This window comes from Schistocerca serialis, chromosome 11 (assembly GCF_023864345.2).
Source record: "Schistocerca serialis cubense isolate TAMUIC-IGC-003099 chromosome 11, iqSchSeri2.2, whole genome shotgun sequence".
NCBI classification, from domain to species: domain Eukaryota; kingdom Metazoa; phylum Arthropoda; class Insecta; order Orthoptera; family Acrididae; genus Schistocerca; species Schistocerca serialis.
Genome location: NC_064648.1, coordinates 132,325,243 through 132,346,120, shown reverse-complemented (window position 1 = coordinate 132,346,120; position 20,878 = coordinate 132,325,243). Strand labels below are relative to the sequence as shown.

Here is a 20,878-nt window from a genome sequence, read left to right as displayed (position 1 = left end):
CAGAGGTGGTTGTTCTGGGTACTGATTTCTCAGGATCTATGCAGCCAAATTTCGTGAAAATGTAATCACATGTCAGTTCTAGTATAATATATTTGTCCAATGAACACCCATTTATCATCTGCATTTCTTCTTGGTGTAGCAATTTTAATGGCCAGTAGTGTAGTTTGATGAGTAAATATTGTTATTTGGAAAAGATAAAAACTCTGTTAGACAAAAAATCTGTGTCATTACTTTCTCACACACCTCGTACCTCCAGCATATCTAACAATGCCAAGCCGAATAACTGCCTGCTTAAGGGTCGGAAGTGAACCAACGCTTTATTGACTTGTTCAATTTGTGAAGCTCTCTCTCTTGAAAAACCATCCGATTTTTCTGAAATCGTAATCATTTGCTTGTCTGCACATGTACATCACATCTACCAATTTCTGTCCCGTTCGGATAATTCTTTCATGGTGTGTCGTTTTTTTCCCCCTCAGAGTGTAGTGCAATGAGTTGTACGTTATATACGAGTTATATACGAGTGTGTTCATCATAATCTAGGCCTTGCTTCTAAGCACAAACTGTAACAGATAATTACAAAAAAATCCTATATGGATTAAATATGTCATGTAGCGGCAAAGAATTAATTTATAAACGTCTGACGGGCCTAAGAAATAGATCTCAAATAATTTTTGCTGACACTACGACTTATCTTAGTAGCTAGATTAAGGAAAGGCAAACCTATGTTTCTAGCATTTGTAGACTTAGAGAAAGCTTTTGACAATGTTGACTGGAATACTCTCATTCAAATTATGAAGGTGGCAGGGGTGAAATACAGGGAGCGAAAGGCTATTTACAATCTGTACAGAAACCAGATGGCAGTTATAAGAGTCGAGGGACATGAAAAGGAAAGCAGTGGTTGGGAAGGGAGTGAGACAGGGTTGTAGCCTCTCCGCGATGTTATTCAATCTGTATATTGAGCAAGCGGTGAAGGAAACAAAAGAAAAGTTCGGAGTAGGTATTAAAATCCATGGAGAAGAAATTAAAACTTTGAGGTTCGCCGATGACATTGTAATTCTGTCAGAGACAGCAAAGGACTTGGAAGACTAGTTGAACGGAATGGATAGTGTCTTGCAAGGTGATAAGATGAACATAAACAAAAGCAAAACGAGGATAATGCAATGTAGTCAAATTAATTCGGGTGATGCTGAGCGAATTAGATTAGGAAATGAGACACTTAAAGTAGTAAAGGAGTTTTGCTATTTGGGGACCAAAATAACTGATGATGCTCGAAGTACAGAGGATATAAAATGTAGACTGGCATGGCAAGGAAAGCGTTTCTGAAGAAGAAAAATTTGTTAACATCGAGTATAGATTTAAGTGTCAGGAAGTCGTTTCTGAAAGTATTTGTATGGGGTGTAGCCTTGCATGGAAGTGAAACATGGACGATAACTAGTTTGGACAAGAAGAGAATAGAAGCTTTCGAAATGTGGTGCTACAGAAGAATGCCGAATATTAGATGGGTAGATCACATAACTAATGAGGAGGTATTGAATAGGATTGGGGAGAAGAGGAGTTTATGGCACAACTTGACTAAAAGAAGGGACCGGTTGGTAGGACATGTTCTGAGGCATCAAGGGATCACAAATTTAGCATTGGAGGGCAGCGTGGAGGGTAAAAATCGTAGAGGGAGACCAACAGGTGAATACACTGAGCAGATTCAGAAGGAAGTAGGTTGCAGTAGGTACTGGGAGATAAGCTTTCACGGGATAGAGTAGCATGGACAGCTGCATCAAACTAGTCTCAGGACTGAAGACCACAACAACAACAACAACAACAACAACTAAACAAAAGCCAAAAACTTCAGTAATTATTATTCTTCTATTCTGTCTGTTACAGTTTGAAGAGGAATGTATTAGCATAATGTACCAGACGCTGTTCATTTTCTTTCTTGTCAATAAAAGATCGGTGTTTCATTTAAAATGATAGTGTACAGTCTCTACTTTCTTCTGTCGTAGTGATTTTGTATATTAATATTTTTCAGCAATCAGCCAAGATGATGCTTAATAAAGGTTATGCTATATAACAGCAATGAAAGAAGACTGAACGTGTATGAACCTGACACAAGCAGAAATGATTCCTAGAAACGAACTACGTTTCAAAACACAGGATGGAACCACATATTTCGAGAATTGATGGAAAATGTCAAACGAAACAGACAAATGAGGTAGATGAACGAAATCATTCCACAACAGTGGAAAACAGATTATGGTGCACAAACGCATCTTGTAGCTCAATTTAGAGAAATATTAATTCTTACTTTAACTGTAGTATTTGATTCATAGATATGCACTTGAGCTCGTGTGTTGCTGCGCGGTTTGTGTTGGGCCTAATCATTTCTTCCAGGTTTCACTAGTAATTAAAAGAAAAAAATAAAAGGCATCGTATCGTGACATAAAAGAAACATAGAATAGCTGCATAAACAAATGTATAACAGAATGTTTAGAATGACAGAAGTAGTTAGACAGAAAAACTTTTAAAACAGCGAACGAAATCATATACACGGTGACAAAAAATTTTAAGGTACCATAAACTGTCATAAATCACAACACTGAAGTTCAAAGTGGTATACAGTGAAACATGTACGAGACTATGTTGTTTTTTTTTTAACCTGTACAACAGGCAGGCTGTGAGCAGCACTCTAAGCTGCTCTTCAGCCACAGACTACACAATGAGAAAAAACAGTGAGAAGACACTAAAGTTACAGAATGGTGGGCAATAAAACAGTAGGCACATAAAGACAAACGCGGAGCCGTTCACACTCGACGATAATCCACACTGCAAACTGTTGACACGACACACAAACACTGAAGAAGACGATGGCACTGGTGAACGATGGAGTGTGACGGTGAAACACTGAACACTAAACACGACGGCACACACGAGACACTGATGGCGGTGATCTCCGGCGCGCGAATGTCCACTTAGCGTGTGCGAGTCCGGGGACCTGCCAAGAGGGGAAGAAGGGTGAGGTTGAAAGGGTACAGTACCGCCCGACATTGAAAATAGGTACAACATACTTCATTATTTTTGTCAGAACAACACATTTTTTTTGTAAAATAACTCAATTTCAATTAATACAGCGAAGCCGGATACCAGTGTGGGAAAGAATGACAATTTATTTATTTAATTGATCACATGTGCACTCCCACAAAATAAATCCCTACGTCCAGTTTGGTGAGATCTTTTGAAATGAATGAATGTATGGTCGTCTGCTAACCGCAGATAGTGAATGTGAATATATGATCATCTTTGAGACGATCCATTGGCCACCTTTGGTGGGACCAAAGAGATGAAATTTACCTGAGCTTTGAGCGCCTGAAATGTGGCTGACCAATACGGTAGCAAGGTGCTCCCCCACTTCGACAGAGGTGTGAGAGAACCTCAAGAACGGCCATGTTTCAGCACTCTGCCGCTGGATCTTGTGCTGTTAAGACCTGTTTTAGTTGTGCTCCGTAATGACGAAAGAGTGGAGACATGGTATGCATGTGGAATATTTAAGAGTAGTTTGAAATAATAATTTCTTTATTTCAGGAACTTTTGTGGGGAGAATTAAATGTCAGGCAGGTAATATTAATGGGATTGTAGTAATCTTCGGAAGTGACCAACGGTCACAATGAAACCACGTGTAGCAATAAGTTGAAATACTTCCGTGTGCTTAAGTTAAGCTGAATTACTAGCGTGTGTACTATAAGTTGAAATATTTAAGAAATAGCGTGTGTACCATAAGTTGAAATATTTAAGAAATGGTGTGTGCAGGACTTGAAATTAGAGACGAGTACTTCCACGTGGTGAGTACTGTGTGAGTCTCACACTGTGTATGAGAAAAAAGATAAAGAGAAGTACTCGTCCATGGTACCAGTTGAGGACTCGCGTGTGTGATGAATATGTTCTTAATATTACTTTGCCTGATATGATTCCGTGTGACGCTAGATTCAAACTCTGAGAGAGAAGCAAGGTGAGTCAGCTGTCTATCCAGCAACGGCACTTGGCTTGCATTGCACAGGAAGACGTGCATATATCTCCAGAGTTCATAGTAGGAAAGTAGAATTACGAAGTGGGGCAGTGTCATGTGAAACTGGGATAAATATTAATTGAAGTGGGAAAGCTGAAAGTGATAATGTTGTGACTATTACCTGTGTAGTATTTCATATTGTAGTGTGGTGTATGTCATGTATTTTGGGTATGTGTGGTTTGCATGGGAGAGTAGCGAGGTAGTTTCAAAAGATTAGTTCCTTCTGTACCGCTCGGTCTGGAGGAAAGTTACGTGATGATGATTGTGAGAGTCGAAGTGTGAGAAATAATAAAAGATCCACCATCCTATCCAGAAAGTGCACTGTAGCGTTAAATAATTACGAGACCATAATATAGAGATTCACCAATGTAAAGCCATGCCCACTGGGCGGAATTTCTCATGTGTTATTGTTGTAGGTTATAGAATTTGTGTGTTTAGGTTATAGAATTTATCGGAATAAATAAGATAGTGAAAAGAAAAAGATTGGTGGACTTTTCCTGCGAATTGTATGTTGTCATGATGTCCCGAATTTACAATGTGTGCGCCATTCATATTCAGTGCGGTGGCCACGTGTTGATAAAAGCCGTTAAATAAAATACATAAAGAAAATGTGGTATTGCCAGTGCGTAGTGAACAGTCTGAGTTCTGTAAATCACTGATAGTCGGGATTGCGTTTCCGTTGCATATTATTCACACAGGAGGATAATTTGTAACTTAATTGTGAGTACGAGAGTTCATGTTACTCGATAAATAAGAATGAATCCACTCGCTCGGCAGACCACTCATCTTGCAGGCCTGACTGCTTGATGCCACAGTATGAGCAAGGCATGTGGGTGCCTCTCAAGGTGGGGGAGAGGGAAGAACAAGGATGAAAATGTCTGAGGATATGCGGGCAGGAGGAGAGGGACAGGGGAGGGGAAGCCCGGGGGAGGAGTGGGGAGAAATGGAGGAGGGAGGAAAGAGGGGGAGAAGGGAGGGAGGGTGCCCAGAGGAGGAAACACAGGAGGAGTGTGGGAGGATCAAAGTTGGTAGGAGGGGTAGATGGAGGGTAGGAGGGCATCATCAGGGAGAGGGAGCTGGCGGAAGCCACCTTGGGAGAGGGTAAGGAGGGTGGAGAGATGGAGACCGGGTGGGACACGAGAATACAGGCGCGGCAGCGGGCAGGGATGGATCGGGGAGACTAGTGGGTGAGGAGGATCGAGTTTACGGGAGGTGTGCAGGATCCATATCCTTTCAAGGAAAAGGAGGAGGTGGGGGAAGGGGATGAGATCGTACAGGATTCGCGTGGGGGAGGGAACACGGATGCGATAGGCGAGGCAGAGAGCATGGCGTTCAAGGATTTGGAGGGATTTATAAAATGTAGGGGGGCGGAGATCCAAGCAGGATGGGCGTAACAAAGGATAGGGCGGATGAGGGATTTATAGGTGTGGAGGATGGTGGAGGGGTCCAGACCCCACGTACGGCCGGAAAGGAGCTTGAGGAGACAGAGTCGGGAGTGTGCCTTGGCTTGGATTGTCCGGAGATGGGGAGTCCAGGAGAGGCGACGGTCGAGGGTGACGCCAAGGTACTTAAGGGTGGGAGTGAGGGCGATAGGACGGCCATAGATGGTGAGATAGAAATCAAGGAGGCGGAAGGAAGGGGTAGTTTTGCCTACAATGATCGCCTGGGTTTTGGAGGGATTGACCTTGAGCAACCACTGGTTGCACCAAGCGGTGAACCGGTCAAGATGGGATTGGAGAAGGTGTTGGGAGCACTGCAGGGTGGGGGCGAGGGCAAGGAAGGCGGTGTCATCGGCAAACTGGAGAAGGTGGACGGGGGGTGACGGTGGCGGCATGTCCGCCGTGTACAAAAGGTACAGAAGGAGGGAGAGGACGGAGCCTTGGGGCACACTGGCGGAGGGGAAAAACGTGTAGGAATCTGTGTTATGGATGGTGACATAGGAAGGACGGCGGGAGAGAATGGAGCCGATCAGACGGACATAGTTAATGGGAAGAGCGAAGGTTTGGAGATTGAAGAGGAGACCGGAATGCCATACGTGGTCATAAGCACGTTCGAGGTCCAGGGAGAGGAAGATTGCGGAGCGACGGGAATTAAGCTGGTCGGGAAGGAGATGAGTGAGGTGAAGGAGAAGGTCGTCGGAAGAGAAGGACGGCCGAAAGTCACACTGGGTAACGGGAAGGAGGTGGTGCTGGCGGAGATGCTGGTGGATGCGTCAGGTGAGGATAGATTCCAGGACCTTGCTGAAGACCGAGGTAAGGCTGATGGGACGGTAGGAGGAGAAGGTGGACGGCGTTTTGCCAGGTTTAAGGAACATGAGGATAAGGAAGGTTTTCCACAGGTCGGGGTAGTAAACAGTGGACAGGACTACATTGTAGAGCCTGGCCAGGGTGGAGAGGAAAAGTCAGGAGCTTCACGAAGGTGACGGTAGGTGACACGATCGTGACCAGGAGCGGTGTAGCGTTTTGTGCAGAGTGTAGCAATGAGATCCTGTGTAGTGACAGGGGCATTGAGTTCCGTGTGTGCAATGTTGTCCAAGTACTGGAAACCAGGAGCGAGGGGAGGGACAAAGGTGTCAGTACGATTGCGGATATCCGGGAAGAAGTAATAATCGAACTGGGGATCATCGGGGATGGAAAATACATCAGAGAGGTAGGAGACAAAGTGATTGGCCTTACTAAGTGTGTCAGGGAAGGGGTTATCATCATGGAAGAGAGGATAGTAGGGGGAGGGACTAGTTCCGGTAAGGAGACGGAAGGCTGACCAGAACTTGGATAAGTTGATAGGTAGGGTAGCATTTAAATGGGTGCATGTCTGTCGCCAGTCCCAGCGTTTCCTAGCTGTGAGCAAATTACGAATGTGTCGCTTGAGTTGCCAGTGGCGTCGTAGTGTGTCCGGGTCACGCGTGTGGAGGAAGGCACGGTAGAGACGGTGGGTTTCACGGAGGAGGAGGACGGCCTGTGGGGGTAAGGTAGGACGGTGGGGGTGGATGGCGACAGTAGGGATGTGGGCCTCCACGGCCTCAGACAAGGACTGCTGGAGAAAGGAGGCGGCATGGCTGACATCGTCGGGGTGGTGGTAGGTGAAAGGGTGACTATCGACCTGGGTGGAGAGGGTATCCCGGTAGGCATTCCAGTGGGCACAGGAATAGTCATGGACGTACTTAGTGGGAGGGTCATTACGAGGGTCGGGGCGGGGGCGACGACCATCTGAAACGGTGAGGAGGACAGGGAGATGGTCGCTACCAATAGGCTCCAGGACATCCACCGTTATGCGGCCAAGGAGGTTGGGGGAGGAGAGGATAACATCGGCAGTGGAGTTGGATTCGGGACGGGTGTGCTGGGGGATGGGGATGAGGTCGCCTTGAAGGGAGGAGAGGAACCGATGCCACCGCCGTAACTGGGCAGCGGAACGACAATGGATGTTGAGGTCAGCGGCAATCACGTAGGAGGAGAAGGTACGGTCGATGTGGGAGAGGAAGTCAAAGGGAATAGGGGTGTTGGGGCGGACATAGTTGGTGGCGCAGGTAACGGTAAGGCCAGGGAAGAAGAGACTAAGCATCAGGTGTTCGGTGGGGTTGGGAAGGAGAGGTTGGAGCCGAACGGGGATCTGGCGATGGTGACCAATGGCAACTCCGCCACGCATAATTGGGAGGGGATTATCGCAGCGGTGGAGGAGATAGGGCAAAGTGTGGATGGTGTGGTGGGGTTGGAGGAAGGTTTCATTGAGGAGGAAGGCATCCACGCAGTGGGTGGCAAGGGTGTGCAGGAAGAGCTTCTTGTTGGCGGGAAGGGAGCGGATATTGTTGAAAAGGATACATTGCTGTCGCGCCATGACAGGGATTTAGACGAAGGTGTCAAGACGGGAGAAAGTGAAATGGGCCTGGTTGTTGGAGTAGGTGGCGTACATTTTGAGTTGGAAAATGGAACGGGCGGCGAGGGATATCTGTTGGAGGTTGTGGGGGCGCTGAATGGGATGAACATTCTGAAGGACGATGGTGAGGAACCTGATGATGTCCTCAGCAGTGGGGGGGGGGGGGGACGAAGGGAATTGCCAGGAGGGGTGGGGGCGTCCAGAGGATGGACAGGGACGGTGAGTTCAGGAGTGGTCAGAGGGGGTCGGGCTTTACACTTTTGGGAGTAGGTGGGGTGGGGGAGATTGCAGGTATTGCAGGAGGGAGGGGATTGAAGGTTGGGGCACTGCTGGAGGAAGTGCGCTTGCCTACAATGCGGGCAGGTGGGGGCCTCGCGGCACTCGGCTGTTGGGTGTGCGTTATAGTGCAGACACCTCTGGCAGCTCAGGGATTGAGGAGGGGAACGAGAGGGGTCGACCTTGTAGTGCTGGTTGAAGAGGAGGGCACCCTCCTTCAAGAGAAGGTCAATGGAGGGGGCGTCTTCGGAGAAAACCCGCATGAGGCCGGTGGGGCCGGCCGAGTTGAAAATGCGGCGGACCGCCCGCACCTCCAGCGTGAGATGCGTCTTGAGCTCTGCCAACACCTCCTCTTCCGTGATCGACGGACTGAGCCAGGTGATCACGGCGGTGAGGGTCGGCGGGCGACGCGGGTGTTGTGGTTGGTGGGTAGGAGATGGAGAAGGAGTGGGGGTGAGGGAAGCGTTGGGGCCAAAATGGGTGATGTGGAGGCGGGAGAGGATGTCAGTATGAAGGGTTGGGCTGGGGGAGGAGATGAGAACGGAATCCCGTCTGGGAGTGAGGAGAGAGATGGGGGCACCAGGGAAGTGTTGGCGGAGGAGGAGGGAGAGATTCCGGGCCTCGAGAAGGGAAGGATAGGGACGGGAGAGGAGGTATTTGTATAAAGAGGGGGGGAGGAGGAGGAGGAGAAGGCGGAGGGAGCAGGGCCAGGTGGGGAGACATCCATGGCACCCTGGGGGGGGGGGGGGGGAAGGAGGATGGGGCGGAGCCTTTTTGGGAGTGGAGGAGGTGGTGGTGCCACTAGGGCGTTTAACGGTGGCAGAAGGGCGGGTGGTGATATGAGGGACAGGAGCTATGGGAGGTGGTGGGAATGGACAGGTCCCGGCGTGGTCGCAGCAGTCGGCGCCGGAGATGGTGGCGGAGAAGGCGACCGCGACAGTGATGGTGGCGGCGGTGATGGTGAAGGCGATGGGGAGAGCTGGGCATGGACAGTGGCCCGACGGGCCACCACCCTAGCTGGAGCTGCAGTGACAGGCTGGGGGAGTGGGGGGAAAGGATCAGAGGGAGAGGAGCAGGAGGAAGAAGCTGGAGAGGGGGCGACAAAGAGCGAGGGCGAAGGGAGAGTGAGAAGAGGTGGGATGGAAAGAGGGGGGTGTGACTGGGCACACCATGTTATGGTGGTGGTGGCGGCGGAGGGGGAAGTATAAACTATGGCTGCGGTGGTAGTGGTGGTGGGGGCCGACATGACGACAGGGAGAAACAAAAACGCACAGAACGAGAAAGAAAGGACAAAAACTGGGGACAGACGAAGACGAAGATGGAGACTGAGACGGAGACGGAGGAAGACGATGACGGACAAAGACCAGAGTCCCACGCTGCTGGTGCTGGCGCTGGTGCTGACTCGACGATGGGTGGCAGGAATGCCGCAGCTGCTGCTGCTGCTGCTGGAGGGCTGGCTGGCTGGCTGGCTGGACCGCTGCTGCTGCTGCTGCTGCTGCTGGAGGGCGGGCTGGCTGGCTGCTGCCGGCTGGACCGCTGCTGCTGGCCGGGACCGCTGCTGCTGCTGCTGCTGCTGCTGCTGCTTCTCGGCTGGACCGCTGGACCGCTGCTGCTCGCCTGGCTGGTTGGCACCTGAAACCTAGCGCTCCGATTAGTGCTGGAACGGCACAATCGAAGGGCGGTATCCTTGCGGAGTACCACCGGAGGGGTGCACTGAGGATGACGGACATCATTTTGAGCATTTATTGCATTAATGTGGTATTTACAGGTAAACACTCTGTAACAGCATGCATTCTCAGAAATGATAAGTTCACAAAGGTACATGTATCACATTGGAACAACCGAAATAAAATGTTCAAATGTACCTACGTTCTGTATTTTAATTTAAAGAAAACCTACCTGTTACCAACTATTCGTCTAAAATTGTGAGCCATATGTTTGTGACTATTACAGAGCCATCCGTCACAAAGCAAAAAAAGTGGTCCATCTAAAACATCCATGAATGAGATTTTCACTCTGCAGCAGTGTGTGCGCTGATATGATACTTCCTGGCAGATTAAAACTGTGTGCCCGACCGAGACTCGAACTCGGGACCTTTGTCTTTCGCGGGCAAGTGCTCTACCAACTTTTTTTTTACCAACACCGCTACCCAAACACGACTCACGCCCGGTACTCACAGCTTTACTTCTGCCAGTACCTCGTCTTCTACTTTCCAAACTTCACAGAAGCTCTCCTGCGAACCTTGCAGAACTAGCACTCCTGAAAGAAAGGATATTGCGGAGACATGGCTTAGCCACAGCCTGGCGGATGTTTGCAGAATGAGATTTTCACTCTGCAGCGGAGTGTGCGATGATATGAAACTTCCTAGCAGACTAAGGGCTTAAAACTGGATGTTTTGGAAGAAATGCAAATCTTTAAGCATCTGAAACATGCTAAAGACAACATCTTTAACGACCAACTTCTACTAACAAACAGAATATTTTTTGAAGTTTCGCGCCTTTAATTTGTTCTTCATACTTGTGAATCTGATGATCTGGGGATTTTCACATGCGTGCGCTGATTGGCGACTGCAGTTGGTCAAGCCGTTCATCTTCTTTCTTTTTATCCTTATTTTCCTTTGCGATGAAGATGATTTTTAGCCCATTGAACACCTCACGTTTTACCCCTACGTCTTTATTACCACGACGTCTTTAGATTACGTCCCCTCAGCTCCCTCCCCCACACCCCCCCAGGCAAACTACTGGCTTTAGGTATAGTTTTTAAGAGTTCCTCCTGTTGTCATACGTAGCTTCATATCTCTTTTTTTTCTTAGCATAAGCAACCATGTGCGGTTATTTTTAGGTTTCATCTCGTATTTAGCTCGTCACTTCTTCCATCCATTCCATTTTTTGATACACGTTGATCCACGGTTGGGAATATATGGGCTATTTAGCCCCGACCCATGTATAAAATTTCTCGTATTCGTATGCGCATGTGCATTCAAGGAGCTTCCCTTGTCTTGCGCATGTGCATAGGTAGCGGGTCGGGCTTGTAAGTAAGCGACCGTTTGTAGCTGCAGTTTATGGCGAGTCATGGCCCATCGAACATAGGCCGGTGTGAGGTGGAGCGTACACTATTAAGTTAAGTTGTGGTTTTGACTTTGTACATATGTACTGCTTGTGTTTCCTTTTCTTTTTCGTTTATAAATGTATAGGTATGGTGTTCTTTTAATCATTGAAAAAGGTATTCTTAGGCACTTGTGTGTTTTATTGTTGTTCTGAAGAAGGTGTAGTTATCTACGCCGAAACCTGGGTTAACACTAGGTGCTTTTTTCGCAATCGAGGAGGGTTTTTAGTTATTTAATACACTCCTGGAAATTGAAATAAGAACACCGTGAATTCATTGTCCCAGGAAGGGGAAACTTTATTGACACATTCCTGGGGCCAGATACATCACATGATCACACTGACAGAACCACAGGCACATAGACACAGGCAACAGAGCATGCACAATGTCGGCACTAGTACAGTGTATATCCACCTTTCGCAGCAATGCAGGCTGCTATTCTCCCATGGAGACGATCGTAGAGATGCTGGATGTAGTCCTGTGGAATGGCTTGCCATGCCATTTCCACCTGGCGCCTCAGTTGGACCAGCGTTCGTGCTGGACGTGCAGACCGCGTGAGACGACGCTTCATCCAGTCCCAAACATGCTCAATGGGGGACAGATCCGGAGATCTTGCTGGCCAGGGTAGTTGACTTACACCTTCTAGAGCACGTTGGGTGGCACAGGATACATGCGGACGTGCATTGTCCTGTTGGAACAGCAAGTTCCCTTGCCAGTCTAGGAATGGTAGAACGATGGGTTCGATGACGGTTTGGATGTACCGTGCACTATTCAGTGTCCCCTCGACGATCACCAGTGGTGTACGGCCAGTGTAGGAGATCGCTCCCCACACCATGATGCCGGGTGTTGGCCCTGTGTGCCTCGGTCGTATGCAGTCCTGATTGTGGCGCTCACCTGCACGGCGCCAAACACGCATACGATCATCATTGGCACCAAGGCAGAAGCGACTCTCATCGCTGAAGACGACACGTCTCCATTCGTCCCTCCATTCACGCCTGTCGCGACACCACTGGAGGCGGGCTGCACGATGTTGGGGCGTGAGCGGAAGACGGCCTAACGGTGTGCGGGACCATAGCCCAGCTTCATGGAGACGGTTGTGAATGGTCCTCGCCGATACCCCAGAAGCAACAGTGTCCCTAATTTGCTGGGAAGTGGCGGTGCGGTCCCCCACGTACTGCGTAGGATCCTACGGTCTTGGCGAGCATCCGTGCGTCGCTGCGGTCCGGTCCCAGGTCGACGGGCACGTGTACCTTCCGCCGACCACTGGCGACAACATCGATGTACTGTGGAGACCTCACGCCCCACGTGTTGAGCAATTCGGCGGTACGTCCACCCGGCCTCCCGCATGCCCACTATATGCCATCGCTCAAAGTCCGTCAACTGCACATACAGTTCACGTCCACGCTGTCGCGGCATGCTACCAGTGTTAAAGACTGCGATGGAGCTCCGTATGCTACGGCAAACTGGCTGACACTGACGGCGGCGGTGCACAAATGCTGCGCAGCTAGCGCCATTCGACGGCCAACACCGCGGTTCCTGGTGTGTCCGCTGTGCCGTGCGTGTGATCATTGCTTGTACAGTCCTCTCGCAGTGTCCGGAGCAAGTATGGTGGGTCTGACACACCGGTGTCAATGTGTTCTTTTTTCCATTTCCAGGAGTGTATATTAACCAACGATTGCTGAAGCGCTGCGATGTTGAAGGTTCTTAAACTGCAAAACGATTTAGAAGAAATATCGAAATGTTGCGATAAGTGGCAGTTGACCATAAATAACGAAAAGTGTGAGGTCATCCACATGAGTGCTAAAAGAACGCGTTAAACTTCGGTTACATGATAAATCACTCTAATCTAAAATCCCTAAATTCAGCTAAATACGCAGGAATTACAATTACGATCAATTTAAATTGGAAGGTACACATAGAAAATGTTGTGGGGAAGGCTAACCAAAGACCGCGTTTCATTGGCAGGACACTTAGAAAATGTAACAGACCTACTAAGGAGACTGCCTACACTATGCTTGTCCGTCCTCTTTTAGAATACGGATGCGCGGTGTGGGATCCTTAGCAGATGGGACTGACTGAGTACATCGAATAAGTCCAAAGAAAGGCAGCACGTTTTATATTATGGTGAAAAACGGGAGAGAGTGTCACACAAATGATACAGGATTTGGGATGGACGTCATTAAAAGAAAGGCGTTCTTTGTTGCGACGGAATCTTCTCACGAAATTCCAATCACCAACTTTCTCCTCCGAATCCGACAATATTTTGTTGACGCCGACCTACATAGGGAGAAACGATCACAAAGATAAAATAAGGGAAGTCAGAGCTCGTACGGAAAGATATAGGTGTTCATTCTTTCCGCGTGTTATACGAGATTGGGATAATAGAGAATTGTGAAGGCGGTTCGATGAACTCTCTGCCAGGCAGTTAAATGTGATTTGCAGATTATCGATATAGATGTAGATGTAGATGAAATGCAACAGGGAATACAATATTAATGTGGTAATAGTAAACTGCAGGAGCGTCTACAGAAAGCTCCCAGAACTTCTCTCATTAATAAACGGTCAATATGCCCACATAAAACTAGGGACGGAAAGTTGGCTGAAACCAGATATAAACAGTAATGAAATTCTAAACTCAGACTGGAATGTATACCGCAGAGACAGGCCAGACAGTGAAGGGGGAGGCGTGTTTATGGCGATAAAGAGTGCAATAGTATCGAAGGAAAATGACGGAGATCCGAAATGTGAAATAATTTGGGTGAAGGTCACAGTTAAAGCAGGCTCAACATGGTAATTAGATGTCTCTATAGGCCCCCTGGCTCAGCAGCTGTTATGGCAGAGCACCTGAAGGAAAATTTGGAAAAATTTTCGATTAGATTTCCTGACCATGTTTAAGTTTTGGGTGGAGATTTTAATTTACCAGATATAGACTGGGAGACTCAAACGTTTATAAAGGGTGGCAGGGACAAAGAATCCAGTAACATTTTTTGAAGTGCATTATCTGAAAACTATCTTGAGCAGTTAAACAGAGAACTCACTCGTGGCGATAACATATTACACCATCTGGTGACAAACAGACCCGAATTATTTGAAACAGTTAACGCAGAACAGGGAATCAGTAATCAGAAAGCGGTTACAGCATCGGTGATTTCAGCCGTAAATAAAAATATTGAAAAAGGTAGGAAGATTTTTCTGTTTAGCAAAAGTGACAAAAAAGCAGATTTCAGGTAACTTGACGGCTCAACACAAAAGCTTTATCTCAAGTACAGATAGTGTTGAGGATCAGAGGACAAAGTTCAAAACCATCGTACAATATGCATTAGATGAGTATGTGCCAAGCAAGATCGTAAGAGATGGAAAAGAACCACCGTGGTACAACAACCGATTTAGAAAACTACTACGGAAGCAAAGGGAACTTCACAGCAAACATAAACATAGCCAAAGCCTTGCAGACAAGCAAAAATTACACTAAGCGAAGTGTAGTGTGAAGAGGGCAAGGCGAGAGGCGTTCAACGAATTCGAAAGTAAACGTCTATATACTGACTTGGCAGAAAATCCTAAGAAATTTTGGTCTTATGTCAAAGCGATAGGTGGATCAAAACAAAATGTCCAGACACTTTGTGACCAAAACGGTACTGAAACAGAGGATGAAAGACTAAACGCCGAAATACTAAATGTCTTTTTCCAAAGCTGTTTCACAGAGGAAGAGTGCACTGTAGTTCCTTCTCTAGATTGTTGCAAAGATGACAAAATGGTAGTCATCGAAATAGATGACAGAGGGATAGAAAAACAATTAAAATCTCTCAAAAGAGGAAAGGCTGCTGGACCTGATGGGATACCAGTCCGCTTTTACACAGAGTACGCGAAGAAACTTGCCCCCCTTCTTGCAGCGGTGTACCGTAGGTCTCTAGGAGAGCGTAGCGCTCCAAAAGATTGGAAAAGGTCACAGGTCATCCCCGTTTCCAAAAAGAGACGTCGAACAGATGTGCAATACTATAGACCTATATCTCTAACGTCGATTAGTTGTAGAATTTTGGAACAGGTATTATGTCCGAGTATAATGACTTTTCTGGAGACTAGAAATCAACTGCATGGGTTTCGAAAAAGACGATCGTGTGAAACCCAGCTCGCGCTATTCATCCACAAGACGAGGGCCATGGACACGGGTTCCCAGGTAGATGCCGTGTTTTTGGCGTTTGATACAGTTCCCCACAGTCGTTTAATGAACAAAGTAAGAGCATATGGTCTATCATACCAATTGTGTGATTGGATTGAAGAGTTCCTAGATAACAGAACGCAGCATGTCATTCTCAATGGAGAGAAGTCTTACAAAGTAAGAATGATTTCAGGTGTGCCGCAGGCGAGTGTCTAGGACCGTTGCTATTCACAATATACATAAATGACCTTGTGGATGACATCGGAAGTTCACTGAGGCTTTTTGCGGATGATGCTGCAGTATATCGAGAGGTTGTAACAATGGAAAATTGTACTGAAATGCAGGAGGATCTGCAACGAATTGACGCATGGTGCAGGGAATGGCAATTGAATCTCAATGTAGACAAGTGTAATGTGCTGCGAATACATAGAAAGAAAGATCTTTTATCATTTAGCTACGATATAACAGGTCAGTAACTGGAAGCAGCTAATTCGATAAATTATCTGGGAGTAGGCATTAGGAGTGTCTTAAAAATGGAATGACCATATAAAAAGCAGATGCCAGACTGAGATTCATTTGAAGAATCCTAAGGAAATGCAGTCCGAAAACAAACGACGTAGGTTTCAGTACACTTGTTCGCCCACTGCTCGAATACTGCTCAGCAGTGTGGGATTCGTACCAGATAGGGTTGATGGAAGAGATAGAGAAGATCCAACGGAAAGCAGCGCGCTTCGTTCGATTTAGTAATCTCGAAAGCGTTACGGAGATGATAGATAAACTCCAGTGGAAGACTCTGCAGGAGAGACGCTCAGTAGCTCGGTACGGGCTTTTGTCGAAGTTTCGAGAACATACCTTCACTGAGGAGTCGAGCATTATATTGCTCCCTCCTACGTATATCTCGCGAAAAGACCGTGAGGATATAATCAGAGAGATTAGAGCCCACACAGAGGCATACCGACACTCCTTCTTTCCACGAACAATACGAGACTGGAATAGAAGGGAGAACCGATAGAGGTACTCGAGGTACCCTCCGCCACACACCGTCAGGTGGCTTGCGGAGTATGGATGTAGATGTAGATGTAGATGTAGATCATATTGGTCAGTGAAGTCGACGGAATAGAGCTTAAACAAAAGATCGCTAATAAAAAACTCATCCTGCCACCCGACGCCCAACGCCCTACCCTGGAGTTGTGGTGCACCAAATGTCCCCATGAAGCTATGTCGCGACTGTTCGGGTCCTGCAAGAATGAGACGATGGCACCTCTTTCATACTTGACACATGAGAAATTCCTATCGAAATACGTGTTCACCTAGGTATCGTTGGTGGTGCCATGACGCATAGAGGCAGTTTAGCTCCAGTGCCGAGAGATGTGTCTATACTTCCCAAAATAGCAGAGGGTGCATTCCTTATGGGATAGACTGTCCGTCATTGAATTTACCCATCAAACTGATGGTGCTGCCAGTGCGGGAGCACCATCCGCCTTTGTTTTTTGCAGATGAGACTTTCAATGGCCAAATTATGAGGTGCATTCAAGTTCTAAGGCCTCCGATTTTTTTTCTCCGGACTGGAAAGAGATAGAAACATGCACATTGTTCTAAAATGAGGCCGCATTCATTGTCAAAACATCCCAGAGATGTCAGCACCATACGGCAGATGGAATTTTACCTCCAGCGGCGAGAATGAGAACTGTTTTAAATACTTAAAATGGCGACGTTCTCCTTACTTGAACAGCGTACAGTCATTCGTTTTCTGAATTTGCGTGGTGTGAAACCAATTAAAATTCATCGACAGTTGAAGGAGACATGTGGTGAGGGAGTTATGGATGTGTCGAAAGTGCGTTCGTGGGTGCGGCAGTTTAATGAAGGCAGAATATCGTGTGACAACAAACCGAAACAACCTCGGGCTCGCACAAGCCGGTCTGACGACACGATCAAGAAAGTGGAGAGAATTGTTTCGGGCGATAGCCGAGTGACTGTTGAACATATCGCCTCCAGAGTTGGCATTTCTGTGGGTTCTGTGCTCACAATCCTGCACGACGACCTGAAAATGCGAAAAGTGTCATCCAGGTGAGTGCCACGAATGCTGACGGACGACCACACGGCTGCCCGTGTGGCACGTTGCCGAGCAATGTTGACGCGCAATGACAGCACGAATGGGGCTTTCTTTTCGTCGGTTGTGACAATGGATGAAACGTGGATGCCATTTTTCAATCCAGAAACAAAGAGCCAGTCAGCTCAATGGAAGCACACAGATTCACCGCCACCAAAAAAATTTCGGGTAACTGCCAGTGCTGAAAAAATGATGGTGTCCGTGTTCTGGGATAGCGAGGGCGTAATCCTTACCCATTGCGTTCCAAAGGGCACTACGGTAACAGGTGCATCCTACGAAAATGTTTTGAAGAACAAATTCCTTCCTGCACTGCAACAAAAACGTCTGGGAAGGGCTGCGCGTATGCTGTTTCACCGAGACAACGCACCCGCACATCGAGCTAACGTTACGCAACAGTCTCTTCGTGATAACAACTTTGAAGTGATTCCTCGTGCTCCCTACTCACCTGACCTGGCTCCTAGTGACTTTTGGCTTTTTCCGTGGCAGCACGTTCACCAGCCGTGCTGCTATTGCCTCAGCGATTTTCCAGTGGTCAAAACAGACTCCTAAAGAAGCCTTCACCGCTGGCATGGAATCATGGCGTCAGCATTGTGAAAAATATGTACGTCTGCAGGGCGATTACTTGAATGTACCTCGTATTTTTCACAGATGGCTACATTGCACTGACAGCTAAACCCCGTGAAAAAGTCGTTCACAGGTCATAAAATACATACAAGGCTCACAAGAATATTGGAAGCTCACTCACACAGGCGATATATCTCGATTCTCATCAGTCCTAGGAAATTATCTGACAAAGTCGTCGAATCAGCTCTTGTGGAAGGTGCTGCATTCTACCAACATTCTCTCAAACAAGTGTTATGAAAGACAGGCGTCCGGAACTGTGTTCCGATACTGAATACCGCGCCTGCGGACGCAATAATTGGAAAGACATCACCAATGTGGGTTGGTGTACTGTAATCAACATCGCTATTGATAGAACAGTAAGGAAAATGCGAGGATGTGCTTAGGCGTGACTATGAGGGGATGTAGTGTTACAGCCATATTGCCCGCCCTGTTTGTACACTATAGCAGGTACAGTTGAACACTTGCATTGCTATATTGTGCAGCTGTTTACGAAATGAATTTATCACCACTTACGTTCGGAAGTATTCCTCAGTGCGTAAAACCGATCTTGAACTCAGCAATATACCACCGCGTACCATGTCGATGTAGCAAACATACAATTCGTATAATGCGCCATACAAAATCAGCCCTTTTACATCATTTATACATACATACATACATACATACATATATATATATATATATATATATATATATATATATATATATATATATATATATATATATATTACCTGTTATGAGATCCTCCTCTCCACCAATTTCCATATATTCCATACACTGCCTTAAATCCGCTAAATTGTTTAAACAAACAATATTCCACACAATGTTTAAACTATTTAAACAATATTCCATACACTACAATCGAATTCCCTCCAAATTCTCTATCAACTTAGCCTTTTTCCTGCCAGTTCCTAGGAAGAGGTGGCATATCGAATGACTTAGGATAGTGGAGGTAGCCAAAGTGTCCTTTATTCCAATCATTTTCTTAGGTTAGTATAGGCTACATTGTCCTGATGGAATTTGAACTTCACACCAGGGAGGGTGTGGCACTTTCCAACCAGAGAGGTTAATTAATTGATCAATTTAATTATGTAGTCAATGTGACCTATCTTTCCGCCATTTTCTTACGCTAATGGAGGTTGCATTGTCCTGATGGAATTTGAACTTCCCACCAGGGGAACACGGCAAGGGGTGTGGCACTTTCCCACTAGAGACGTTAATTTCTTGATCATGTTGATTAAGTAGTCAATGTAACCTATCTTCCTGCCATTTTCTTAGGTTAGTAGAGGTTGCATTGTCCTGATGGAATTTGAACTTCTCGCATGGGGGGGGGGGTGGCAGGGAGGGCGTGGTACTTTCCCAAAAGAGAGGTTTATTAATTGATCAATTTAATGAAGTAGTCAATTAAATTGGTAGGTGTGAGAGGTGTGGGGGGGAACCATTCCAATAACTCAGACCTGAAAGTGTACCTGTAGCAGAAAGGGGTGGGGGGTTTCCTGATGGGTGAGTGGGAGAGGGTGGGGGAACATTAGGTTAAGTGGGGTGACTTGGAAAACCACTTAACAGAACAATAGGTTAAGTACCTGTCAATCAAAGGAGAACAATTGGTTTGTAATGTTACTTAAAATCCGTCTTGAGTGCAAATTTTTTATTCGTATGACCGGTTTAGGTTCATTCAGAACCATCTTCAGATCTGATATTTCAGTTACAGGTGTAACCCGTCCAAATCCAGCAACTTTCACATGCTGCGTCACCTATGAAAGTTGCTGGATTTGAACGGGTTACTCCTGTAACTGAAATATAAGATCTGAAGATGGTTCTGAATGAACCTACACCGGTCATATGAATAAAAAATTTGCAATGAAGACGGATTTTAAGTAACATTATAAAATCACTGATTGCTGTTATCCAATAAGACATTATGTCTGTTTTTGCAAAAAATTGGATTGTCCCTGAGTGCATACTTGCCCCTGATGTACGCAACCCTTGGGCTCGTACATGGCTTGTCCCACTACTTGCATAATCTTCGATGTTGGTGACTCTCAGTCCCACTGGGATTCCTGCTGCAGCTCGCAACGTGAAGTCTGCACTCGTCCACTGTGTGATGAGCTGCTGGAAACCTTTGCAGTCTTTTGCCACCTCAGAGGCTAAGGGAGCCGTCAGTCGCTGTCACCAAGCGGTTGTAGTGTCTGAACGGCGGGCGGCCTCGTCTTCTTTGTCTGAGCGGCCATCTTGGGCGGTGGTCGTGGGCTCCGTCTGCTCGGTAGATGGCCGCACCGACATCTCCTCGTTTGCAAGCGCGCCGTAGCTGTTTGCACTCGATGCAGGCGGCAGGGAAGGGTGTCGCTCTGGGTCTAGTGGCACACCGACACGTGACGGTAGTCCAGGTTAAGCCTGCCGCGCTGTCCAGTCGAGACCGTAGACTTACTAAATAAAAACTAGACCGCGCATTGGCGCTAGTTTCGCGTCCCCACATTGAATGCGATAGAAGCCGCCATGTGCAGGGAAACAGTGCGTAAACATGGTTCGTTCGTGTGCTGCTTTTAATTGTAACAGTAAGAATGGAAGCAAAGACGAACGCGGAAACAATGTTACATTTCACAGGTCAGTCATTTCTGGTTGTTTGTTACTTTCTATTACTTATACAGGGTGAGTCACCTAACATTACCGCTGGATGTATTTC

General features: G+C 47.0%; 1 protein-coding gene across 1 annotated transcript in view; it reads right to left on the bottom strand.

Moving 5' to 3' along the window:
* The window catches only part of LOC126426530 (serine hydroxymethyltransferase, mitochondrial-like), a 260,581-nt gene extending 240,103 nt beyond the window's left edge, over positions 1-20,478 (bottom strand). Inside the window, exons 1-2 of the mRNA XM_050088433.1 lie at positions 20,391-20,478; positions 20,194-20,342 (exon numbers count right to left, since the gene is read on the bottom strand). Coding sequence (XP_049944390.1) covers positions 20,194-20,342; positions 20,391-20,478 — 237 coding nt within the window. The remainder of the gene's footprint in view (positions 1-20,193; positions 20,343-20,390) is intronic.
* Between the last annotated feature and the right edge of the window lie 400 nt (positions 20,479-20,878).